Source organism: Coenobita brevimanus, chromosome 94 (assembly GCF_032717465.1).
Source record: "Coenobita brevimanus isolate Jiangsu-jjx chromosome 94, ASM3271746v2, whole genome shotgun sequence".
Classification (NCBI taxonomy): domain Eukaryota; kingdom Metazoa; phylum Arthropoda; class Malacostraca; order Decapoda; family Coenobitidae; genus Coenobita; species Coenobita brevimanus.
Genome location: NC_137047.1, coordinates 6,429,248 through 6,450,735, shown reverse-complemented (window position 1 = coordinate 6,450,735; position 21,488 = coordinate 6,429,248). Strand labels below are relative to the sequence as shown.

General features: G+C 40.9%; 1 protein-coding gene and 1 non-coding gene across 2 annotated transcripts; both read left to right on the top strand.

Moving 5' to 3' along the window:
• The first annotated feature begins 758 nt into the window (after positions 1–758).
• Positions 759–21,257, top strand: LOC145412789 (uncharacterized). Its single transcript, XM_080282569.1, has 6 exons — positions 759–785; positions 4,586–6,079; positions 10,080–10,185; positions 10,439–10,599; positions 17,084–17,209; positions 20,506–21,257. The coding sequence occupies exons 1-5, from the start codon at positions 762–764 to the stop codon at positions 17,168–17,170; spliced, it is 1,872 nt and encodes a 623-aa protein (XP_080138695.1). The 5' UTR covers positions 759–761; the 3' UTR covers positions 17,171–17,209; positions 20,506–21,257.
• LOC145413071 (5S ribosomal RNA) lies at positions 8,826–8,944 on the top strand. The gene has a single exon (XR_013899680.1). It is a non-coding gene; the product is annotated as a 5S ribosomal RNA (ribosomal RNA).
• Positions 21,258–21,488: the final 231 nt, after the last annotated feature.

Sequence of the window (21,488 nt, the reverse complement as noted above, 5' to 3'; positions counted from 1 at the left end):
CTTAAAAAAAAAAAAAAAAAAAAAAAAAAAAGGGGGGTTCCAATATCATATGGGTTTTCTGCTTATGGAAATTATCAGAATTGCATGAATCTAGAAAAAAAGAAAAGAAAGGCAAAAAGCCTAGGTTTTATGGTAAAAGAAACAAATCTGAGCCTAACACCTGTAAATAAGTCACTAAAACCAACAAATAAAATGTGAAAATTGTCAAATATGTCTGGAAAAAATCAAGCTAAGTAAACTGTACCCCAGAATGACAGTGTTCATCCCACCTATGGCTAATTTTTCCAACTTCCATATTTTTCTCATGGGTGTATAGGTTCTTTTCGTCATTCTCCGCTTAGTAATTTGTGTTGCTGCACACACTCTTCACTTCCCTCAATTTTCACATCCATCACTAGCGTAACCCCACATCAGCCCACCTGACCATCCTGCTGTCTCTCCCTAAAAAATGTTTTACACACAATCGTGCTCAGTGCTTTTCCAAACTCTAGGATGCTCTCCCCTTCTGCATTCATTGTACAATACATGCATCCCCTGTGCATCCTTTCATATCCTTGAGCAGCTGCACCCTCATGATCTTTCAGATCCCCACCCAGAGCTAGAATCTCATCATATGATGAATTGTTTTTAGAGTTTTTTAATATTGACCTGTACTGATTGCCTGTAAATCTTGTTAGTAGCTTTTTGGAAGATAATTATGATGTACATTTTTGTTTCCTTCCATGTGCTAATAAACTTTTACAATTATTTTCAGGTGCATAATGACTTCAGATAGTGATGTAGAGGTAAGCTGTTTCTCCAGTGCTGTACAGGTGCTGCAGTAGATTTCCATGTCTCGTGTGTATGTAAATTCCAGCATTACAGTGTGGATACAATTTGTAACAAAAGCCCTTGAGCCACCACATAATTTTTTATGTGGGTTATGGAGGATGTCATAGATTCTTCGTATGGTATGGTCCAAATGGCTGTGATAATTAAAGATATTATGATATTTCAACATATTTTTGGATAATTTCAAAACAGCCATGATACATTACATTACGTTGAAAGACCATAGATCTTGCAAGCAGTTGTAGGTCTTTTCACTTGATAGCAGCTCTCCATTTGTTATGATCTTGAGACAGTTCCCTTTTCAAATGCCTATCCTAATGTTTACTGCATAGGACCTCATTCATAGTTTTCTTGATGTAAATCTGGGCAATCTTCCTTTCACATTCAAAACTGTGACCCTCCCCAGTCACCTTCCTCCTTCTTCTCAGTACAGTATATCCAAACTCTCTAAACTTAATGTAGATGCTGTGGCAAATTTTGAGGTGCCAGAGCTCCAAGAAAAATGTTAACCAAAATAATTTATTAATCTGCCTTCATGATACTGTTGATTATACTAACAGTCGGAAACCCAGTTAATAAGTGGCATGTGAAATACAGAAGGCATAATGGCTGCCTTATGAATGTACATAGGTGCCATATCTGAAAATTCTTTAACAGTTATTTCAAAGGGATTAAGTGAAATGCATCCCTGGTAGTAAGTAAGTAGGTAATGTACATAGAATATTCAGAAATACTGTACTGGATAATTTTTCTTTAGTAAATATATTCTCAGGAGCACATTTTCTTCAGCACACTTGTTCTTACATAAACTTGCATAAGGCTGCCTACGTACAGTTGCTGCATGATTTTTTTTTTTTTTTTTTTTTTTGAAATAAGTAATTACAGTGTATAAATAAACTAGTATGTGGTAAGGGTCAAAGAAAATGGACTTTGTTCCTTTGGCTCCATCACTGAAAAGCTGTTAGGGAGGCAATTATAATAATTTTGCAAATAAATATTTATTTTACTTTATTTTTTAAACAAAAAAGTTTATATACAACATGGGGCCCTAGGGGGTGTTCCCGCAAAGCTTCATAAAAATCAGCCCATGTGTCTAGGAGTAGCTGGATAAACCCTTATGCAAACAACTTCATTATTATTCAGATGATGGATCACTCTCTTTAGAATACCGGTATGGTAATTGTAAACCAAACTGCCATTACTGGTAGATATTAAAAGTGTCAGATTTCGGGGTTGCCTATGATTAAATTGTGTGTGTGTGAGAGAGAGAGAATGATATTTGATGAAAGTAGGTCGTGAGGTGAAGATGAATGGGAGTTGCAAGGTTTGGTGAATGTTTTTGGGACAGTGTATAGGAAGAGGAATCTGAAAGTTAAATTAAACAAGAGTAAAGTTGTGTTGTTTGAGGGGAATGAACTCACAGAATGCACATTGAGGTTGGATGGTCAGGATATGGAGAATGTGAGTGCATTCAAGTATTTGGGTGATGTGATGAGTAGGGAAGGAAGTTTTGGAGATGAAGTGCTTGAAAGGGTACAGCAGGGAAGGAAGGTTGTTGGTTCACTGAAAGCGGTGATGAGAAATAGGGAGCTGATTATGGAAGTTAAGAAGTCACTGCATGATAGTATTGTGATCCCTACCCTGACATATGGAAGTGAGGCATGGACCTTGCTAGAGGGGAACAAGTCAAGAGTGAGAGCAGTGGAAATGAGTTACTTGAGAGGAGCATGTGGAGTGATATGGAGGGGCAGGTTGACAAATGAAGAAGTAAAGAAACGTTGTGGGGTGGATGTGGATGTGGTTGAGAAAATTAGGAGAAATACACTGAGGTGGTTTGGACATGTGGAGAGAATGGAGAATGAAAGACTGACTAAGAGGGTGTATGTAGGTGAAGTGGAGGGAGGGGAAGACCGAGGATGAGGTGGAGGGATGGAGTTGAGAGGTACAGTATATGAGGGAGGAGGGAGTGAGTTGGGGAGAGGGCAGTCAAATGGTGGGTGACAGAGCGACTTGGAGGCGTTTTGTCTGCGGCCACCCTTTGCAGGATCAGGGCGTCGGGCTATAAATAGATAGGTTGTGAGGTTGTGCTCCTTTTCATTCCAATAGCACTGTATCCTTGACTTAGTGGTTCATATTATTTCTCTAGAATCTCATATGTCAAGTCTCTTTTATGGCACCTTTTTTTGGTTCTGTCAGTCAGTGATACCCCACTGATCCGCCTCAGCACACTGATTTTAATGCATTCATTTCTGCATGTATCCCTTCCTTTCACTGTTCAAATCTCATTGCCATACATTTCTCACATGTTTTATAGAGACCACCATTTGCAAGAAAGAAGAGCCTCTTCATACTCATCTATCTCTATCTATTGCCAGATGCCATAATCCCGTAAGGGGTGGCCAGTTTACTTTGAGTTATTTGTTTTATGGGGAGGGGCACTAACCCTCCACCAACTCACTTGCTGACACGTAGGGAGCACGTATGGTTTGGTTATATGGTTACAACCTAGCGTTGTAAATGGTTTCTTGGCTTACAGGAAACCATTTGGCTTGTCACTTAATGTAAAGCCACCTGTAAAGGAAAGAAAAGCAATAAGAAGTGACAGGAAAGATGGGAGAAATAGGAAGAGAGGAGGACAGGCACAGAAAAAGAATGATAAAGGCTAAGGAAGAAGTAGGCAGCACTACTTCAAGTGTGTGGATGATGGTTGCCACCACCTACCACTAAGAAGAGCCTATTCATACTCATACCTCAATATTTTGACTCAGTGTAGTGCTCAAAATAGGCATATGCAAAGCACTTAATGAGTGACCTTGCAGATGGCTGCTACCAAGACTGGTTTACATACTTAGTGGATGACAAACCTAAGGCAAACCAAGCACACTCTGGTCCAGAGGACCATACACATGCTTCTTCCTAACCATCTAGGACATCACAGAGTTTTCATCAAAACTATACATGGCTCACAAATAACTCCAAAGAACCATGTAAACAAGGACCCCCAAGGCTATTGAGGAACTTTTCTTCATAATTTCACTCTTTACTATGAAGGGCCCTTCATGTCCTGAAAAGCTTGCCCACTAACTCTCACTCCAGAAACAGTTATTTGTTCATGAAGACAGAGCACCCCACAATTGCCACTGTGTTGATGCTAGTGCTGACAGCACAGGTGAAACTTAGATGGGCTTACTGTCTAAAAAAATTTAAAATTATGGATTACAGGTGACATAGATATATGAACCTCCCACCAGAGTCTGACATGGAAAGTGTGAAACTACATTAATTACATGCTTATTATTAGTGTACAAGATTATGATACTTTGCGTACTGATCTGTAATTAGTAAGTGCATATGAGAAGTTTAGATTGAGAATACAGTAATATGAAGGCAGACTTATTGTATGACTTGCTGTGGCCAGATATATGCTGTGTGTTTTGCCATGCTGTCCAGCCCCAGTACTGGTAGCGACTATATAATCTGCCTGAATATCAAATTAGAATGGTGAAAATACTGTGTTCTTAATTGGATGTATGTGAATGGACAGGTAGGAAACAGTGCTTACTTTTATTATCCAAAGATGCAGGGGTATTGACTGAGAGAAAATGAGTGTGGTCCACTTAGTTGAGCAGACATTTGATAGTTCTCTCTCTGTCAGCTTTTATCTTGCTCTCTGAATGCTACCTTACCTCAAGCATAGGTGAGAAGAAAATTGATGTGATTATGATGATGATACAGATTCCCCCTCCTCCCCCAGGCCTACCTGAATCAGCTGAGCAAAAAAACTTACAGTCTCAAGAAGGACCTTGAGTCAAGGCAGGATCCATCTTCATCATGCTTTTCTGGTGCTGTAGATAAGTATGCTGATGATTTGAGCTCTTTAAGTGAAGTTAATCCACTTGAATTACAAATCAGTGCCAGTACAAAGTACCACCAGAGAAAAGAGCCAGCAGGATCCATCCATGACATAGCAGCACTGAGCAACAAATACAGTGATTTGAGAAGCAGGAGAGCTAAATCGGATGATAAATTTAGCAACCTAGAGCAGAAATATTTAAATAAGTATACTTCTAATAAAAGTGTGATGAGTTCAAAGCATTTGAGGCGAGATGATAAGAGGAAATTACCTATTGATCCTTCAGAAGTGGGAATACGAACTGATGCAGACAAAAGAAATACTAGAGAATTAATTTTGCCAGTACAGGAAGATAGTATTCCAAGTGATATATCCACAGTTGAAGATTTAGCTAATTTTCTTGATGAAGCAGCCCTACAGAAGAGTCAGCTTGAAAAAACTCCAACACTTCATGAAAAACAAAGTGGTAGTGAAGATGATATTTGGGATGTCAACAATGTAATGACTGTTGATGATATCCTAGGTGGTGTAAATTATTGTGATGTTGATACGTCTACTACAGAAAATGAAGACAATTTTAGGACTCTGTCTGGTAACAGGAACCCTTCAAGGGACTCTAAATCCCACTTTATTGGTGAAGAGGAAGAGACTGTACTTGCATTTAAAAGTGTACGACAGCCAGCAAAGCAAGATACTGATGGTGATTTAAATAACGGTTACAACCAGCCAGTTGGAATACTTCTAGCTCAAGCCTCAAGTAATGTATTTCATTCTTCACGAAGGAAGTCATCAATTGATTTCAACATTGAAAACTTGGCTAAACTCTTACCCCATCAGAAAGAAAATATTGACCCTGAAGCTGTACCAGAGGAAAATATTTCATCACCAGAGAGCAATGTGGCAGAATTAGTGGTGGAAACTGAGGCCAGTGTAGAAGATATATCAGTAGAGGAACATATAACACATGAAAATAACACTATGATGGCAGAGCAACAGTTTACCAAACCTGCACACCCAACCTCTTCAGATAATCATGAAAACATTTCATATCAAACATCTGGACATGCTAAAAGTGGTTCATTTAAGTTAGCCTCATGTGATATGTCTGATAAATCTTCAGTGCCTACTCACAAGCAGGTTGATGAATCATTAAATGTAAACAAAATAAGCAAAGACCCAGAATCCAGTGATGAAAAAGGTTCATTGCCCAAAAGTACGAATAAATATGCAAAGATATCTGGCCAGAGACCAAAAAGGGATAAGAAGAAAAATAAACATAATAAGGCATACAGTTCAGAGTGGAGTAACAATGAATCTTTGGGCAGTGAGTGTGTTGAACACCGGCACGGACACAGAAATAAGCCCAAGCACAGGAGTTGTGGCTGTGATCATTGGGTAAGTTAATACTTCATATTATTATTAGTGTATAGTAGAGTACCCTCACGTCCAGTACGTTATTTTTGTCAGACAGTCCTTCCGTACTGGACTAAATCCGTACTGGACAAACAACAGACCTTATGGGAAAAACGAATAATGTTAGACAGGCCTTGAAAAAGTTCCCCCCAAAATCAACTTAACTACATTTTGACACAACTAAGATTTTACCTGCCATTAAGGTGAGTGGTGATGGGCTTGGGAGGGGAAGGGGGAGGGGTTTCCAATGCTGTAGGAGGTCATACTGACCCCCTGGAGGAGGGCATTCAGGATCCTGAGGAGGCCTCTCTGCCACAACCTCCCTTATAAACCCCTCATAGTCACACACTGACACAGTGTCGTCATCGTCATCAGGGGGAGCTGCAATACTGCAGTTTGACTGGCACACATCATGAGGAAGGCGTACTGGACTGGCGCGGCAGAACTAGGGAAACGTTCCTTGGTGTTGGCCATCTTCCTGCATGTGCTCAGGTAGTAGTACTGGACGCAGCACATAAGCATTAGAGAAGGACTCCTTGGATTTGGCCTACTTTGCGTGGCCAATCTGTACTAGCCCAGCAACAGTAATAAATTATTTTATTTTTTTGCCGACCGTACTGGACGAAAATAGTACTGGACAAACACCACTGGACGTGAGGGTACTGTATATTTCCCAGTTAATTCTGTTGTTTATTCATTCTTGGAGTGTCAGCAGATTTTTAAGTGGCGTGTTTGATAAAGAACTACTAATCAGTGGTCCCATAATTTTGCATTGTGTTTTTCTTCCTCTACCCCAATCCATCTTAGGGAGCAGACTGTTGGCCGCAGGTAAGCAATGGCCTCAGTGGAATTGTCCCATAGGTTCCCTGTGCTGCTGATGTGTCTGCATTCTAATGTGGCATGTGTTGTGCACTGCAACATTATGTATGTTATATTGTGTGGGCCTGTTCACCAAGCTGGGCATGTGTCATCTGTTATTCCACCCAACCCAAATCTAAGCTGGTAGCTGAGGAGGGCTTGGTCCTGCAACTAGCAAGGTGAACTTGAATACTGTATATCTATTTAAGGACATCGATGAATGATTGTCAGAAGGGGGGGGAGCTGCTTGTATCGTGTTTTGATTGAGGTGTTTTGTTGCCTTGCATATTAAGTTAGAGTGTAGGTGTTTCTTCATTCCTAGTGTTGGAGTGTACGGAGGTGGGATTTTGTTTTAGAGGGTTTGATAATACAGTATTTGTGTGGTGGTTGTTTTATATGTCTCTGTATGTTGTGAGTGTCTGTCGTGTAATGATGGATGTTGTGTAATGGCACAAGCTGCTGCATAGATTTGTGGGCTTCTCATATCAAGGAGGATTTTAGTTTCAGAGTGTAATTGAGCTATGGGAGATGTTTTTGTGCAGCCAGTGGTGATGCATGGGGCATTGTTCTCTACGGTATGATTTGCAAGGTATTGTAGAGGGTATTGGGTAGGATGGGAGCCCATACCAGAGAGGCATAGGACATCATTGATCTAATATATTGTTTGCAGAGTAAGGAGAAAGCGTCTTTTCATTAGCCAAAGTCCGGCCCTGTAGTTTCCCTGAATGCATTTCCCCCCCCTCCCCCCAATGGAAGGAAGAATGAACCAAAGATTAGAATGTCATGTATATGGTCATTGAAGGTGAGTCCGATGTTATATGTCGCTCCAAGGATCCTAGTTGCAGAGACGGGTGGCACACAAACATTGTTTTAAGTGTGATGAGTACCTGTGTTCTTGTTTACTGCTGGTGATGTATTTGGTGATAGATTTGGCTGGGGTGATTGTCAGCCTGTTGTCTTGACTCAAGTCTGCAGTGTGTTAAGGTAGTTCTGTTGCAGTGTGCATGCTATGTCTGTAATGTGGTGTGTGGTTGTTATGGCTGCCATCTGCAAATGAGACAATCTTTATGGATGGTTGGGGTGTGGGAATATCATTCTTGTCTAGGTTAAAGACTGTAGATGAGAGAATAGAGCCCTGTGGAACTTTATTAGGGAAATATCATGTTTGTGGTGACTTGCCCTAGGATGTAACATGTGTGTGTCTACCAGACAAAGGGTTGGTAAGCCAGCATTTGGTGTTCTGTAGGTCATGTTGTATACCTTGGTGATTGCTTCGCATCAAGGGATAGCACTGTAATCTTACCGGTACATTGCATTGGTCAGAATCAGAATTTGGTTACTTTAGAATTTTGAAATGCCTTTTGCCCATGAGAAACCCTTGTAGCACATGGCTTTGTATTTCACTCTTTCAGTGAGTTGTTCCATTACTTCAGGAAGAGTGGCTTAACCTTCCCTTGCTTGTCACACATAGAACATGTTGTTGAATAAAAGACCATCACAACATACCACAGAGTCAAAGGAAGAAGCAAAATCTGCCACCACCTATGGCATTCTTTGCCATATGGTATTATACCCATATATGAAAGCATGTGGGGATTTTGTGTTTGGTCTGGCTTGTCTGTCTGTTAGCGAGATTGTTGATGGAATTGCACCAAATTTAGCATGATGATTGAGGTCCATCAAAGGAACAGGTGATTAATTTTTTATTGAAAAAGGTCATAGCTCAGAAGCAAGATCAAATCTGTTTTAAACTAATATTGACCAAAATTGTGGGTGGGTTGAGGGACAGGAGGGGTGATTCAGTTTTGAAAACAAATGATCATAGGGCAGAGTAAAAGGTTTAGTGCTTTAGCTAAAAAAAGTTTGATTAGACTCCGGCCATACCACGTTGAGTACACCACTTCCCGTCCGATCAGCGAAGTTAAGCAACGTTGGGTCTGGTTAGTACTTGGATGGGTGACCACCTGGGAACACCAGATGCTGTTGGCATCCCTACATGTCAAGTGGGGTTGGTGGAGGATTAGTGCCCCTCCCTGTAAAACAATTAACTCTAAGCCGTTGGCCACCCCGTTTGGGATACATGGCATCTGGCAATGAATGAATGAAAAAATTAGACTCTGGTCAGAATAGGTGGACTGGTTTGAGGTTAGCTGAGAATGAAAATATTCCAGTTTCAAAATAGGGGGATAAAGGTCAGGGCCACAGTAAAGTCAGCTTAAACTCTTTTGATCATATTTGAAGCAAATTCAGAGAATGGTTGAGATTCAGGTAAGGCTGAAGTAACTAGATTTTGAGAGCAATCAGGGGAAGGTCAGGGGCACAGGGCAAGGTCAGAGACCTTAAGGCCTTGTGGGCACCTGTCATATCTGAGTATGTTGCTCATGAGATTTGAAGCATAGTGGTGAAGCATGCTATAAACAATAACTCAGAAGCCAGGAAGGTGCATCAGTTGATGATATGTATAGAATTATTTTCCATCATTTTTTCATTACCATACTCAGACACCATAGGTGCCCTCTGATTGTGTGGATAGGCATTTAGATTAATAGTTTGCCTTGAGTTTTGTAATCTAATTGCATCATCTTGCTTGCTTTGCCACATTATTCTATGTTTGCCTGTAGAGCAAGATATTTGAGGGCACCATGTGCTTACTGTCCTGTATGAGTATGTGGGGTGAACTATGATATAACCTGTACCTTCATGCCTATGATGCATATAGCAGGAATAACCATTTGCTCTTTTGTTGTATGATCTTTTTTTCCTCAGTCCATCAGTCTTACCTCACAGCCAGTGACATTTTAGCACTCTTGTCCATAACCATATGACAAGTTGAGATATTCCATGAGCCACCACCTCATTTGTGTATGATGGTCATAGATAATATAAACTTCTTCCTTAGGTGCCTGTATGGTCTGCTAACAGTGGAAAATTTATTTTAGGATGTGGAAATATGTTTATGTATTTTTTTCTCCTTTTATATACAAATTGTTGAATCCCCATCCAAGCCCAGAGAGAACTACAGTACACGGTATTTTGCTCTTCAGACTTGGCCCATTGTACTCTCCACTCTCTTGTTCTTTTCTGCCTTCCTCTCCCTTTGTGTCATATACATCAACTCTTACAGTGTGGACCACCAACCTGTATACAGTGGAGGCCTCACTGTTGCCATCATGTGTTTACCTCACCAAGTGACATCTTCACAACAGAATTGCAGTCGTATATTTTAAAAGGTATGTTCAGTATTTATGGTAGATTAACTCTGTGTGTGTGTGTGTGTGTGTGTGTGTGTGTGTGTGTGTGTGTGTGTGTGTGTGTGTGTGTGTGTGTGTGTGACTTTTCAGTAACAAATATCAATGCAATAACCTAAGCTACTCATGATTTTAGTAAAACATGACATTTTTTGTGTTGCCTGGTAAAACTTGATGGTGGATCTTCATATTGAATTGAAAATATAATTGTCCCTATCTTGTATTAATCTTTTAGGAAACAGAACAGTCCCAGAGGCACTAGGGGTAGAGCAACTGATGAAGCAACAAGTAGCTCTCATCCGGCAATTCCTGGAGTGTCAGCAGAACATGTACCAAGCCTACACTGCTACATTAACTACTGACCATCGTTACACCACTCTACGCATCACAGAGAAGGTTAGAATACCAAAAACATGCGTTTTATGTCAGCGTTTTTTATTTGTGCTTGCCTCCTTGAATGGGAGATATTAATCCTAAGCTGAATATAATTGTTTTAGTGTAACCAGTCTAAAAACTGAATGGTCAGTAGTGTAAAAAAAAAAAAAAAAATCCTGATTAAGTTTTCTGTCTATAGGATACCTTAAAACTCTTAAGACTTATGGCGGGCTGTTATGCATACAGTTACCCGGTGATGAGAGGAAACCATTCAGGATAATTGCCGAACTGACTGAATGAAGTGGAAACTCTACCCACAGTATTTTCAGAAAGTTTCCATCATGTGCTCGCTTGGTATGGTATCTATAGGTGACTGTAGTGAAATGACAAATGACATTTTTTCCTCCTCACAACACAGCATATCAGGAATCTGTTTACTTTGCTTGGCTAGTTCACCAGAAACGGTGTCTTTGGATAGGAAAGAAAAAATATTGTCTCAGTATTCTCTGTGTGCTGAAAAGGCACAGTGGGATAGGGCAGTGAAGACCAGGGACTTCCCAGTCTTGTGTATGTTCCTTGTAGTTGAGCTGATGGCCTCTCATATGGGTTCAGGGCCTAGTGAAACAAGGTAGGTTCATATGGCTGTGTGAAATATTATTGTTGCCACCCCATAACATTATTGAGTTCTGTTCTTCTGCAGTCTACCATCCTTCTTTTGGGAGGTAGGGAGGGAATCTGGGTGATGCTTGTATAAAAATTGCTACACAGTTCTGTCAATGCCATTGTATGGATGTGCTCCTCGACATTGAAATTTGAGAATTGTAAATGAAGAATGTAAGAAATTGAAGCTAGGGAAAGTATTTAAGACAGGTAGGTGTGGTATGATATGATGGCACTGTATGAGACAAAAAGGTATGATAAACATAGTTTACTTCATCACATGCATGGTATTCTTCAAGTTTGCTTTTAAGAAAATGGCAAACAAATTATGGACTTTGCATCTTGAGAGAGAGAGTGGGAAGAGGAAGGGGGCATGAGAAGTATGCCAAGTATGCTGTTCATTATTGCTAAATTGGACAGTACAGACACAGGTTTCATTCGTAATCATGTATACTTGTTATAACACATATCTTGATTTTAGTTTTCATCACCACCACCACTTCTGCTGCCAGTTTCCCACTAGTAACTTTGGTAAGCAGAATCTAGAAGTATGAACAGGGGCCAGAAATTTGAAGTTTAATTTATTGTCTGGCATAGTAAAGTACATTCCTCACTTGGTCAACTAAAATGGGTCATGTATGAATTCATATATAGCGCTTCCTGTGGTCTGTAAAATTTGAACTTGTTGGCTTGCTCTTTACAAAGGAAAAGAGAAATCTCCAAATGAAAACTGGACTTTGTTGAGGAGGTGCCTGCATTTAAAAGCTGAACCAGCAAAATTTAAAATGTATGAGTTTGCATATATAAATGTGGTGGCTGGCCTTGCTCCCAATTTGTTTTTGTTTTCGTTTTTAAAAGCTCCAACATGCTTGCATGTGTCGGCCTTGGTCACCTAATGGCGGCTTTCCATGCTGCACGATCCATTGCAGCCTCTCTGTTCAGTCCCTTAACTCTAAGGTCACACTTAATGACCTCGTTCCATGTCTTTCTCGGTCTACCCCTCATAACCCCACCCCCAGTATTAACACTTCTCACCTTCCTCACCCAATTATCATCCCCCATCCTTTCCACATGTCCAAACCACCTCAATCTACCTCTCCTCATCACAACACCAATACACTCCAGTCCCATCCTACCTCTCAACTCTTCCATTGTAAACCCAGCCCCTCCAGGCCTTGGACGCAGGGACGCACTGCACATCCACCTAATCATTGTCATTTCTGTACGTCTGAGCCGGCGAATATCTTCCTCCTTCACTGCCCAGGTCTCGCTGCCATACAGCATTACACTCCTAACACATGGTGCATACAAAGACCCCTTAGCACGTAGGGAGAGCCCTCTCAATGTCAGGAGAGGCAAGAGCTCCCTGAACTTCTTCCAACCACTTCTCACCCTAGCCACAGAGCTAGCTCCAGCCCCACCTCCAGCACACAACATGTCTCCCAAATAACAAAACTCTTCCACACACACAAGAGATTCACCAGCAAGTTCAATCCTTTCACGTCTGACAATCTCCACCTGCTCACCCCGGCACGCCGTACACATAAAATCAGCATTATCTCGCAGTCTACCTGTGATACCACTACATCTCTTATTCACCCATTTATCACACACACCGCACAAGATGGAATTACTTCCCACACCCTTGTGGCAAACTACACATGGCCACTCTCCCTCGTCTTTGACAGTACCGCCACCAACCCTAGATATCATCACTTTTGTTTTATCAGCATTTACCCTTAAACCCTTTTGCCCCATACCATCTCTCTACTTCCTAAACCTTTCCTCTGCCTCCCTTCCATTCTCTGCAATCAACACCAAATCATCAGCATACAAAAACTCCCATGGGAGTCCGTTTCTAAAGTCATGTTTCAAGTACCATGATAAACAACATGGGACTCAAGACTGACCCCTGATGCACACCAACATTCACGGAAAACTCATCACTCAAGTCTCCATTCACTCTCACCTGGGTGTGAGCACCCACATACATGGCCATAACCACCCTAACCAGCCACTCCTCCAAGCCAAGCTTTCTCATTGCCCACTTCACCACCTCTCTAGGGACTCTGTCAAAGGCCTTTTCCAAATCATCAAAAACAAAATAAAGATCCCTTCTCCTACCAATATATTTTTCCTGAAGCTGTCGAACAGTGAATATGGCATCAGTGGTCCCCCTACCTGGCATAAACCCAAACTGCATCTCATCAATATTCACACTTTCTCTAATCATACCTTCTAAAACTCTCTCCATTACCTTCATAAACCTTTACCACAGAAAAACCTAAATAAAAAAGAGTTTGCTGATGTCTGTGAGCATCATGCCTTGAGAGTAAATGTAGAAAAGAGTAAAGTGATGGTTAGTGAGAGAGAAGGTGACTCCCAGTGTGATGTTACAGTGAATGGAGAGAGACTGGAAGTGGTGAGAGAGTTCAAATACCTGGGTACAGTGATAGAGAGGAGAGGAAAATGTGCAAAAGAAGTGGAAAGTAGAGTGACACAAGGAAGGAAAGTAACTGGTGCAATGAAGGCTTTGCTAAGAAACAGAGGCTTGAGTGTTGCAACTGCACAAGGCTTACATGAGGGAGTGTTAGTGCCAACTTTAACATATGGATGTGAGACTATGGTGTGGCATGAAAATGAAAAGTCAAGAGTGAGATCAGTGAAGATGGGACTGCTAAGGAATGTATGTGGAGTACAGAGAGTGGATAGGATACAAAATAATGTGATTCGTGAAAGGTGTGGAGTGAGAGTATTGGTTACACCTAGGTTTTGTTGCGATGTTTATTTATTTATTTTTATTTTTTTCAGAAAAACAATGTCATTGGCAGTGAAATGGTGTGAAATGACTAGATATGTGTATTTCGAAGTTTATCAGTACATATTATGTGATGTTTCAATTTTAAAAACTATGAATTTATTTAGCATTTTTCGGTGTTGTCTTTATGGTAGTATTGACTTATTTTTGTACTGTTGGGTGGTGGAGTTTAATGGGAAAAGGGAGACGAGAGCTTATATTTTTTGACTTAAACGAGATAAAGGTCATCCCTTGAGTTTACAGGCTGAACAGCGAGGGTTGAAATGTGAGACAACCTGCGATTTGCACCCCACATGAGATGATTAGGAGGGAAGGGAAGGAAGGCTTTTCCACCTACCAAAACATTATGCAAACTTGGCGTACAGTGGTGTAATGTTAGTGCAAGGCAAAAAATGTGTAAAATGATCCAAACCAGAACAATAAACCTGAGCCAATATGTAAAGATACCTAAAAGAGAAAAAATAAATAAAAATATTTTTCCCTTATTTTCATGTATTTTTTCTTTATGTCCGTATTTACTTATAATGGTAAACTGGGTGGTTGTGTGTGTTTTACAAGGGAGGAGAAAGATGATACTGTATTTTCTGTCAGAGTTGAGATGATGGGTGTAACTGTGTGTGTTTAGGCATGGCCATGAGCAAAAAAATCGTACATCCACTTGTCATGGCAGGAGGAGTGAACTGACAGATGGGGTGCGGGAGTGTAGTCAAGGACAGTCTCTAGATTTCCCAGTTGTTCATTCACTTCCGAAAAGTTTTCGCAATTTTCTGCAAGTCACACTGCATCAAATGATCCAAACCAGTACAACAAACCTAAGCAAATACAGTAGGTAAAAAAATATATATTTTTCTTTTTTCATGTCTTTTTTGTTTATGCCTGTATTAATTTATAATCATAAACAGGGTGGTTGTGTGTGATTTGCAGGGGAGGAGAAAGATGATATTTTCATCTGGGTCGAGATAATGGGTGTAGCTTTTTGTGTTCTGGCATGGCCATAGCGAAAAAATCGAAAATTCATTCATCACGGCAGCAGGCTTTGAACTGACAGATGGGTTGTTGGAGTGTAGTAGAGGTCAGTCTCAACATGTCCCGGACGTTCATTCACTTCCCAAAAATTTTCGGAGTTTTCGACAAGTCGCGCTGCGTCGACGCTGGCAGCCACGCCATTCGACACCAATGGCCATGGCATGGTTAAAAACAAGCATATTGGTACAGTACATATAGTATAGTAATACAACACATATTCATTCAGTTGTTCAGTCATCATCCAATCCTATGTTGCCCCGTGAGGAATGTAGGAGCTCGGGGCTAGGCAAGTTGGTCTTGACGTGGAGAGTGACCAGCCTCACTCATCCCTGAGTAGCATTACATGAGCAGTAAACTCCAACCATCCCTTGGATATAAACCTACACAGGCTCAGTCCGATTGGAGCGCTATAATTACCTACTAAACCACCAGGCACCAAAATTTGTTTATATGGTTACCACCCAGCAAGTTAAATGGTTTCCTGGTGTACAGGAAACCATTTGGCTTGTCACTCTTGTAGAGTCACCCATAGGCAGAAGGAAGAGGAAAGAATGAAGGAAAGAAAGACAGAAGAGGGAGTGTAAAGTCACCCATAGGCAGAAGGATGAGGAAAGAATGAAGGAAAGAAAGACAGAAGAGGATGGAAGGAAAGAAGGATGGAGGAGAGGAAAGGGCAGACATCCGAGAGCAGCACTACATCAAATGAGTGGATGGTGAGCGCCCCCACCTACCACAAACAACACATATTACTGTATAATAATAATCATACTGTACAGGCATACCCTGATATCCAGTGGTGTTGCGTACCGGTGGGAGCGTTCAGATGGCAAGTATGTTGGAAATCAAAACGATTTTCCCCATAAGGTACTGAAGAAAAGCCAGAGGTGCATTCCAGGCCCAAACCCAAACTCTCATGTACCTTACTCAATCAATAGAGACAGACACAGAAACACCATAGGTAGTGTTATTATCCTCATAAACAATGCTGTTGCTAAAAAATGGGACATCAAACATCACATATGCTGGAAGGTAAGGTGGTGGGAGGTGCGGTGCTGAGATGCTTTCAGGGTAACAGACACAGCGAGAGTGGAGAGCGCAGTCCAGGCAGGCAGCACACTAGCTGGGGTGGGGGAGGGTGGGGGGGTGGGGAGGGAGACACGCTTGACAGCGCTGACTCAGCAAATGAGAGAAGATAAATGAGGGAGATGGCACTATGGAGATCTGAGAGACACAAAACCACCACTGTCTGTCTGTCTGTCTGTCTGTCTCTCTCTCTTTCTCATTCATGACACTCAGTTTTTCCTCCAAGTCATTGCACCCTCCTTGGAAATTGCTCAAGCCTCCCTAGAAGGGTGTGCTCCCGAGGTTGAGAACCATTGTTCTAGGGCCACTTTGCATGGCCCTATATTATCACTCTTTGCAATTACTTGAAATGACCCCATCCAGTATTGGGTGTTGCCTGTTTTTTGTTGTTCCTGTTGATCAACCCCAACCTGACTGGCTGAGCAGACCCATCAATCTGCAGGGCTGACCCATGCTGTGAACCAATGTTCCCTTGCAGCTGCTTTGGTTCCTGAATGATTGCCACATTTATATTTCACTACCCAGTTAACAGGTTCCACTTCACCCCATTTTTGGTTTATATTGTTACCACTCAGTTTTGTAAATGGTGTCTTGGGTTAAAGGAAATCATTAGGCTTGTTATTCAGTGTGGTGCCACCCAGATGGAAAGCAGATTAATAAAAAGCATCAGGAAAGATGGGAAGAGAGGAGTTCAGACACAGAAAGAGAATGATAAGTGAAAGAAGTAGGCAGCACTACATCAAGAGAGAATGATGGGTGCCTCCACTTACCATTTGCTCGTAATGATGGATAGATAGTTTGCCAGAAAAAAATATCCTCAAGATCATCAGCTCAACACAGAGTTAATTTGCAGATTTTACCAAATAAGTATGTTTGTATTTGTAGTTTTAAGACTCTTACTTTCACTATCTTTTACAGTATATAAAAAAGAAGCAGCGGCCTCCACTGACATTTAAGGAAGCCTACCGGTTGGTGAAAGAAGAAATGGAGTCTTCAAAATTATAACAGTGAAAAGACTGGAATGGTGCTGTTAGATGCATACAGGTATTTATTCTAGTCAGTTGTGATATTGTTTAACCCATACCACACTAGTGACGTAGATCTACATGTCCTTCAGAAACGCCAGTGACATAGATCTACTTCCTGCAGCACTGAGAAGGCTTTAGGAAGGGAAGAGGTTGTGTAGATCAGATATTCATTCTTAGATCATTAGTGGAAAAGTTTCTAGAGAAGGGACAGAAGTTGTATGCGGCTGTAGATAGATAGATAGAGTTGTATCTCAGCAGGAAATCACAGAATTCTTAGAATTTTGTTCTGCAAGAGGACAGAAGCTGAGAAGAACCAGTGAGGGAGATTATGATCTTTGTTGTTTCAGGGGAGCATTCCCCCCCTCCCCCCAACTCCAGGCAGTGGCTTCAGGGCCTATCCCAAGGGCATATCCCCAAGGCCCAGTAGTCCTCCTATATCTCCACATGCCACCACTTCGGTGCTAACACCTACCGTCCATATTGAATACATACGAGGGCTGTCTCATACAGGGCTGGTGTATTGGTATCAGCAGGGGTGTTTTTATGGCATGTTGGTGGGCCTTCTGGTACATCAGTAAAGTCTACTTTTTATTAAATTCAAATCCATAAACTGTTAACTGCCCAAGCGGAGATTTGAACCGGGGTCCGTTAGGACTGCAGGCCACGTCTCTACTGTTTGAGCCACCGCCTACACTGAGCCTTTGCTTACACTGCGATTTACTTGCTTGGCTGGGCTACTTTTGGAGACCATGCCACAGTCTGAAAATATGTTACTGTTGTGTGCCTCTTTTGGGGACTACTTTTGAAAAATTGCAATACAGTTCCATTCATATCATTATTATGATGATGATTATTATTTATTTAGGAAACATGTTTTTTCCCCTCAATGTACCTTTTTGTACCCTATGGGGAAAATAGTACATTGCTTATGAATTATACAAGTACATTAATTATCATAGTTTCTACCCCATCAGTTCCTGTCTCTCCCCTTTTGTCATGCCACTATCATGTGGTCAGTGCAGCACATGGTGATTAGTTGAGCCCAAGCATGACCATGAGTAACATTCCTAACTATTCCTACTCCTTTACATAAAGTAAAAAAATTATGGAAATCTCTGGTATTTATTGGCAATACTGAAGCTTCTGCTGAATAAAGTTTATTTTATTTAATTTTTTTATTTTGGGAACCTCCCTCACCGATGAGAATCTACACTGAGTGACAAGCCAAATAGTTTCCTGTACACCAGGAAACCATATACTACACTGGACGGTAGCCATATAACCAAACTATGGTGCCTGGTGGTTTAGTGGGTAATTAAGGCCCTTCAGCGGGATTGAGTCTGTGTAGGTTTAAATCCAAGGAGTGGTTGGGGTTTATTGCTCACGTATTGCCACTCAGAGATGAGAGGCTGGTCACACTCATCTTAAGTGTCAGGACCAACTTTCCTAGCCGTGGGCTTCTGTGCTCCTCATGGGGCAAAATAGGATTAGATGATGATGATGACTTATTATTTTGGTTCAAGCTTGAATAGTATCACATTTATTATGTTTATACAGGTAAGTGCAACCCATTTTAATTTTGACTATTAAAACATGAATGGATGATGGATAGATGAAAACATGATTTGTACATGGGTATTCTAAGTTTGGATTTATAATGATACTGGTACATATAATGTTTCATAGGCTTACTTAGGCCAGAGGGGATCTTAATTTAAGACTCTCTCTCTCTCTCTCTCTCTCTCTCGTGTGTGTGGCAGTAACGGGATCAAAGGATAGATTTATTACAGATATGTTTTTGTATACTTTTGACTTACAGACCTCAGTTTTTGTAAGACTGCCTGCCACAGTTCAGTAACTTCATCAGTTGACAGCCTTGAGGACCAGATTATCTCTGTACTGTAATCTTCTCTGAGGAACAGATGATCTCTGTAGTCTTCTGTGGTAGCAGATGATGTCTGTAGTCTTCAAGGAGTAGATGATCTCTGTAGTCTTTGGGGAAATTATCACTGCAATCATCTCCAGGAGCAGATAGTCTGTATATTCATGAGGGAGCAGATGATCTCTATAGTTATCAGGAATCTAAAGATTTGTGTAGTCATCGGGTAGCTGAAGCACTCTGTAGTTATTGGGAAGCTTAAAGATCTCTGTAGTTATCAGGAAGCTGAAGATCTGTGTAGTCATTAGGAAGCTGAAGATCTCTGTTGTTACTGGGCAGCTGAAGATCTGTGTAGTCATCAGGAAGCTGAAGATCTGTGTAGTCATCAGGAAGCTGAAGATCTGTGTAGTCATAAGGAAGCTGAAGATCTCTGTAGTTACTGGGAAGCTGAAGATCTCTGTAGTTACAGGTAAGTTGAAGATTACTGTAGTCATCAGGAAGCTGAAGATCTCTGTAGTTATCAGGAAGCTGAAGTTCTCTGTAGTCATCAGGGAGACAATGATATGTGTAGTGTGTGGGGAGCAGCTGCTTTCTGTAGTTTACTCAAGTTTACAGTTAACTTTAGTTATGCCAGCACTGAATTAGACAACAGCATGTAAACTAGCATCATCCCCAGGCTCTAAAACTTGAGTGTGATTCTAAGTGAATGAAGTGGATGTGTTGTGACTGCCCTCACCAGTCCTTCCAGTTACTCTACACTTAACTTTACCTCCTGAATCCCTTTTGTCTCAGTGCTTGCATGACTGTCTCTTGCTTCTTGTTTCTGGGCTTCTGTTTGCTTGATTGTCTGTGAATGAATTAGGAGTACATTCAGTAATTGGGCTTTCTACTTCTGTGCTAATCTCAAACTTTTCCTCATTCTGTTTGGTAAATGTATCTGTTAGTGGGTTTACTTACGCATTAGTGCTGGAAGAGATCATCTTGTGGTGGGAGCCTTGTGTAATCTGAGGCTCTTCCTAATGCTGTTTATCACACTTCTTGAGATGAAATGTCCTCTTCCGTGCTCTTTCTAAGGATGTGGGCTTTGCTGCGTTCACTGCCACATACGTTAGCATATCATTTACTGAATCTGAGTCCTTTCTGTCCTTAGTACATAAGTACTCTAAGTGATACCCATTAAATGTTCTGTGTGGTTGGTTCTCTTTCTTTTTACTCCCTAGTTTTCCTACTTTTTTTTTTTTTAATGATGTCAGAGTATTTGCTTTTCCTGGTTGTACTGTAGTTTGTTTTCCGAGTGTGATGACTTTCCACATTTATACCTAACTTGCTTTTCTTTGCTGACTCCTCCATATTCACTTTTTTCTTTACATTTTCTAGCACATACATTTTCTGCAGTGTCTGTAACAGCTTTGTTTTCACCTCTGTAATTTCAGAAAACATTAAGGTGGATGAATCCCATAGTCATCTTTGTGACACCATTATTGTTGTCACAGTACAGTATATAAATTCATTCCATCTCACTACCCAACTCTCAAGCATAAACCTGGAGTACAAATAATGGAAGCTAACAACCGGAAAATTGCTGTATACCGAAGGTAAGATTGGGAATGGGAACAAAAGTATTAGAAATCTTTTACCCCTACTCACGTCTTCATGCACGCATTCATTCTTGTCTTAATGTATAAACTCTCTGCAAAACTACATCATAGACCACCCTTTTTTTTTTTTTTTCCCTATAACCCTAAATGTGGCTGAGGTAATAAAGTTTTGAAACAAGCATTTTTGACATGCATATTGTAATGGGAGAAGCACCTGTCAGTACAAGGGAAAGCTCCCCCTCTCTCAATAAATTCAACTTGCTATTTGTGATAGAATTGAGGAGCTCCATGGAGGAACTCCTAATGCACCAAAATGGAAATTGAAAAAATGGAAGATAGAATCCTGGCTCAGAATTAGGAGCACATAATGCCTTTGGAATTTCCTCCCCATAGTGCCTCATATTGTTTATATAACACTGCTCCATGGAGGAACTCCAAATGCACCGTGGGTAAAAATAATAAGTCGTCAAACTTAAATATTCTCAGTTTATCGAGTTTGGCACATTCAGATTCACTCCACAGACTCCTTAATTAATTGAGTACTTTACCCACAGTAATTATCTTACACTTTAAAAGGTTACTCTTGATTGAACCAATGTTTAGGTATTATTGTAATTGTACAAATATGATAGTGCCACTTTCAGGTGTCTGGCATTTCCTCTCCTCCATCCTTTCCTTCCTTCCTCTTCTGTCTTTCTTTACTTCATTCTTTCCTCATCCTTATGCCTATGGGTGACTTTACACTCCCTTTTTTGTCTTCCTTTCCTTCATTCTTTCCTGTTCCTTCTGCCTATGAGTGACAAGCCGAATGGTTTCCT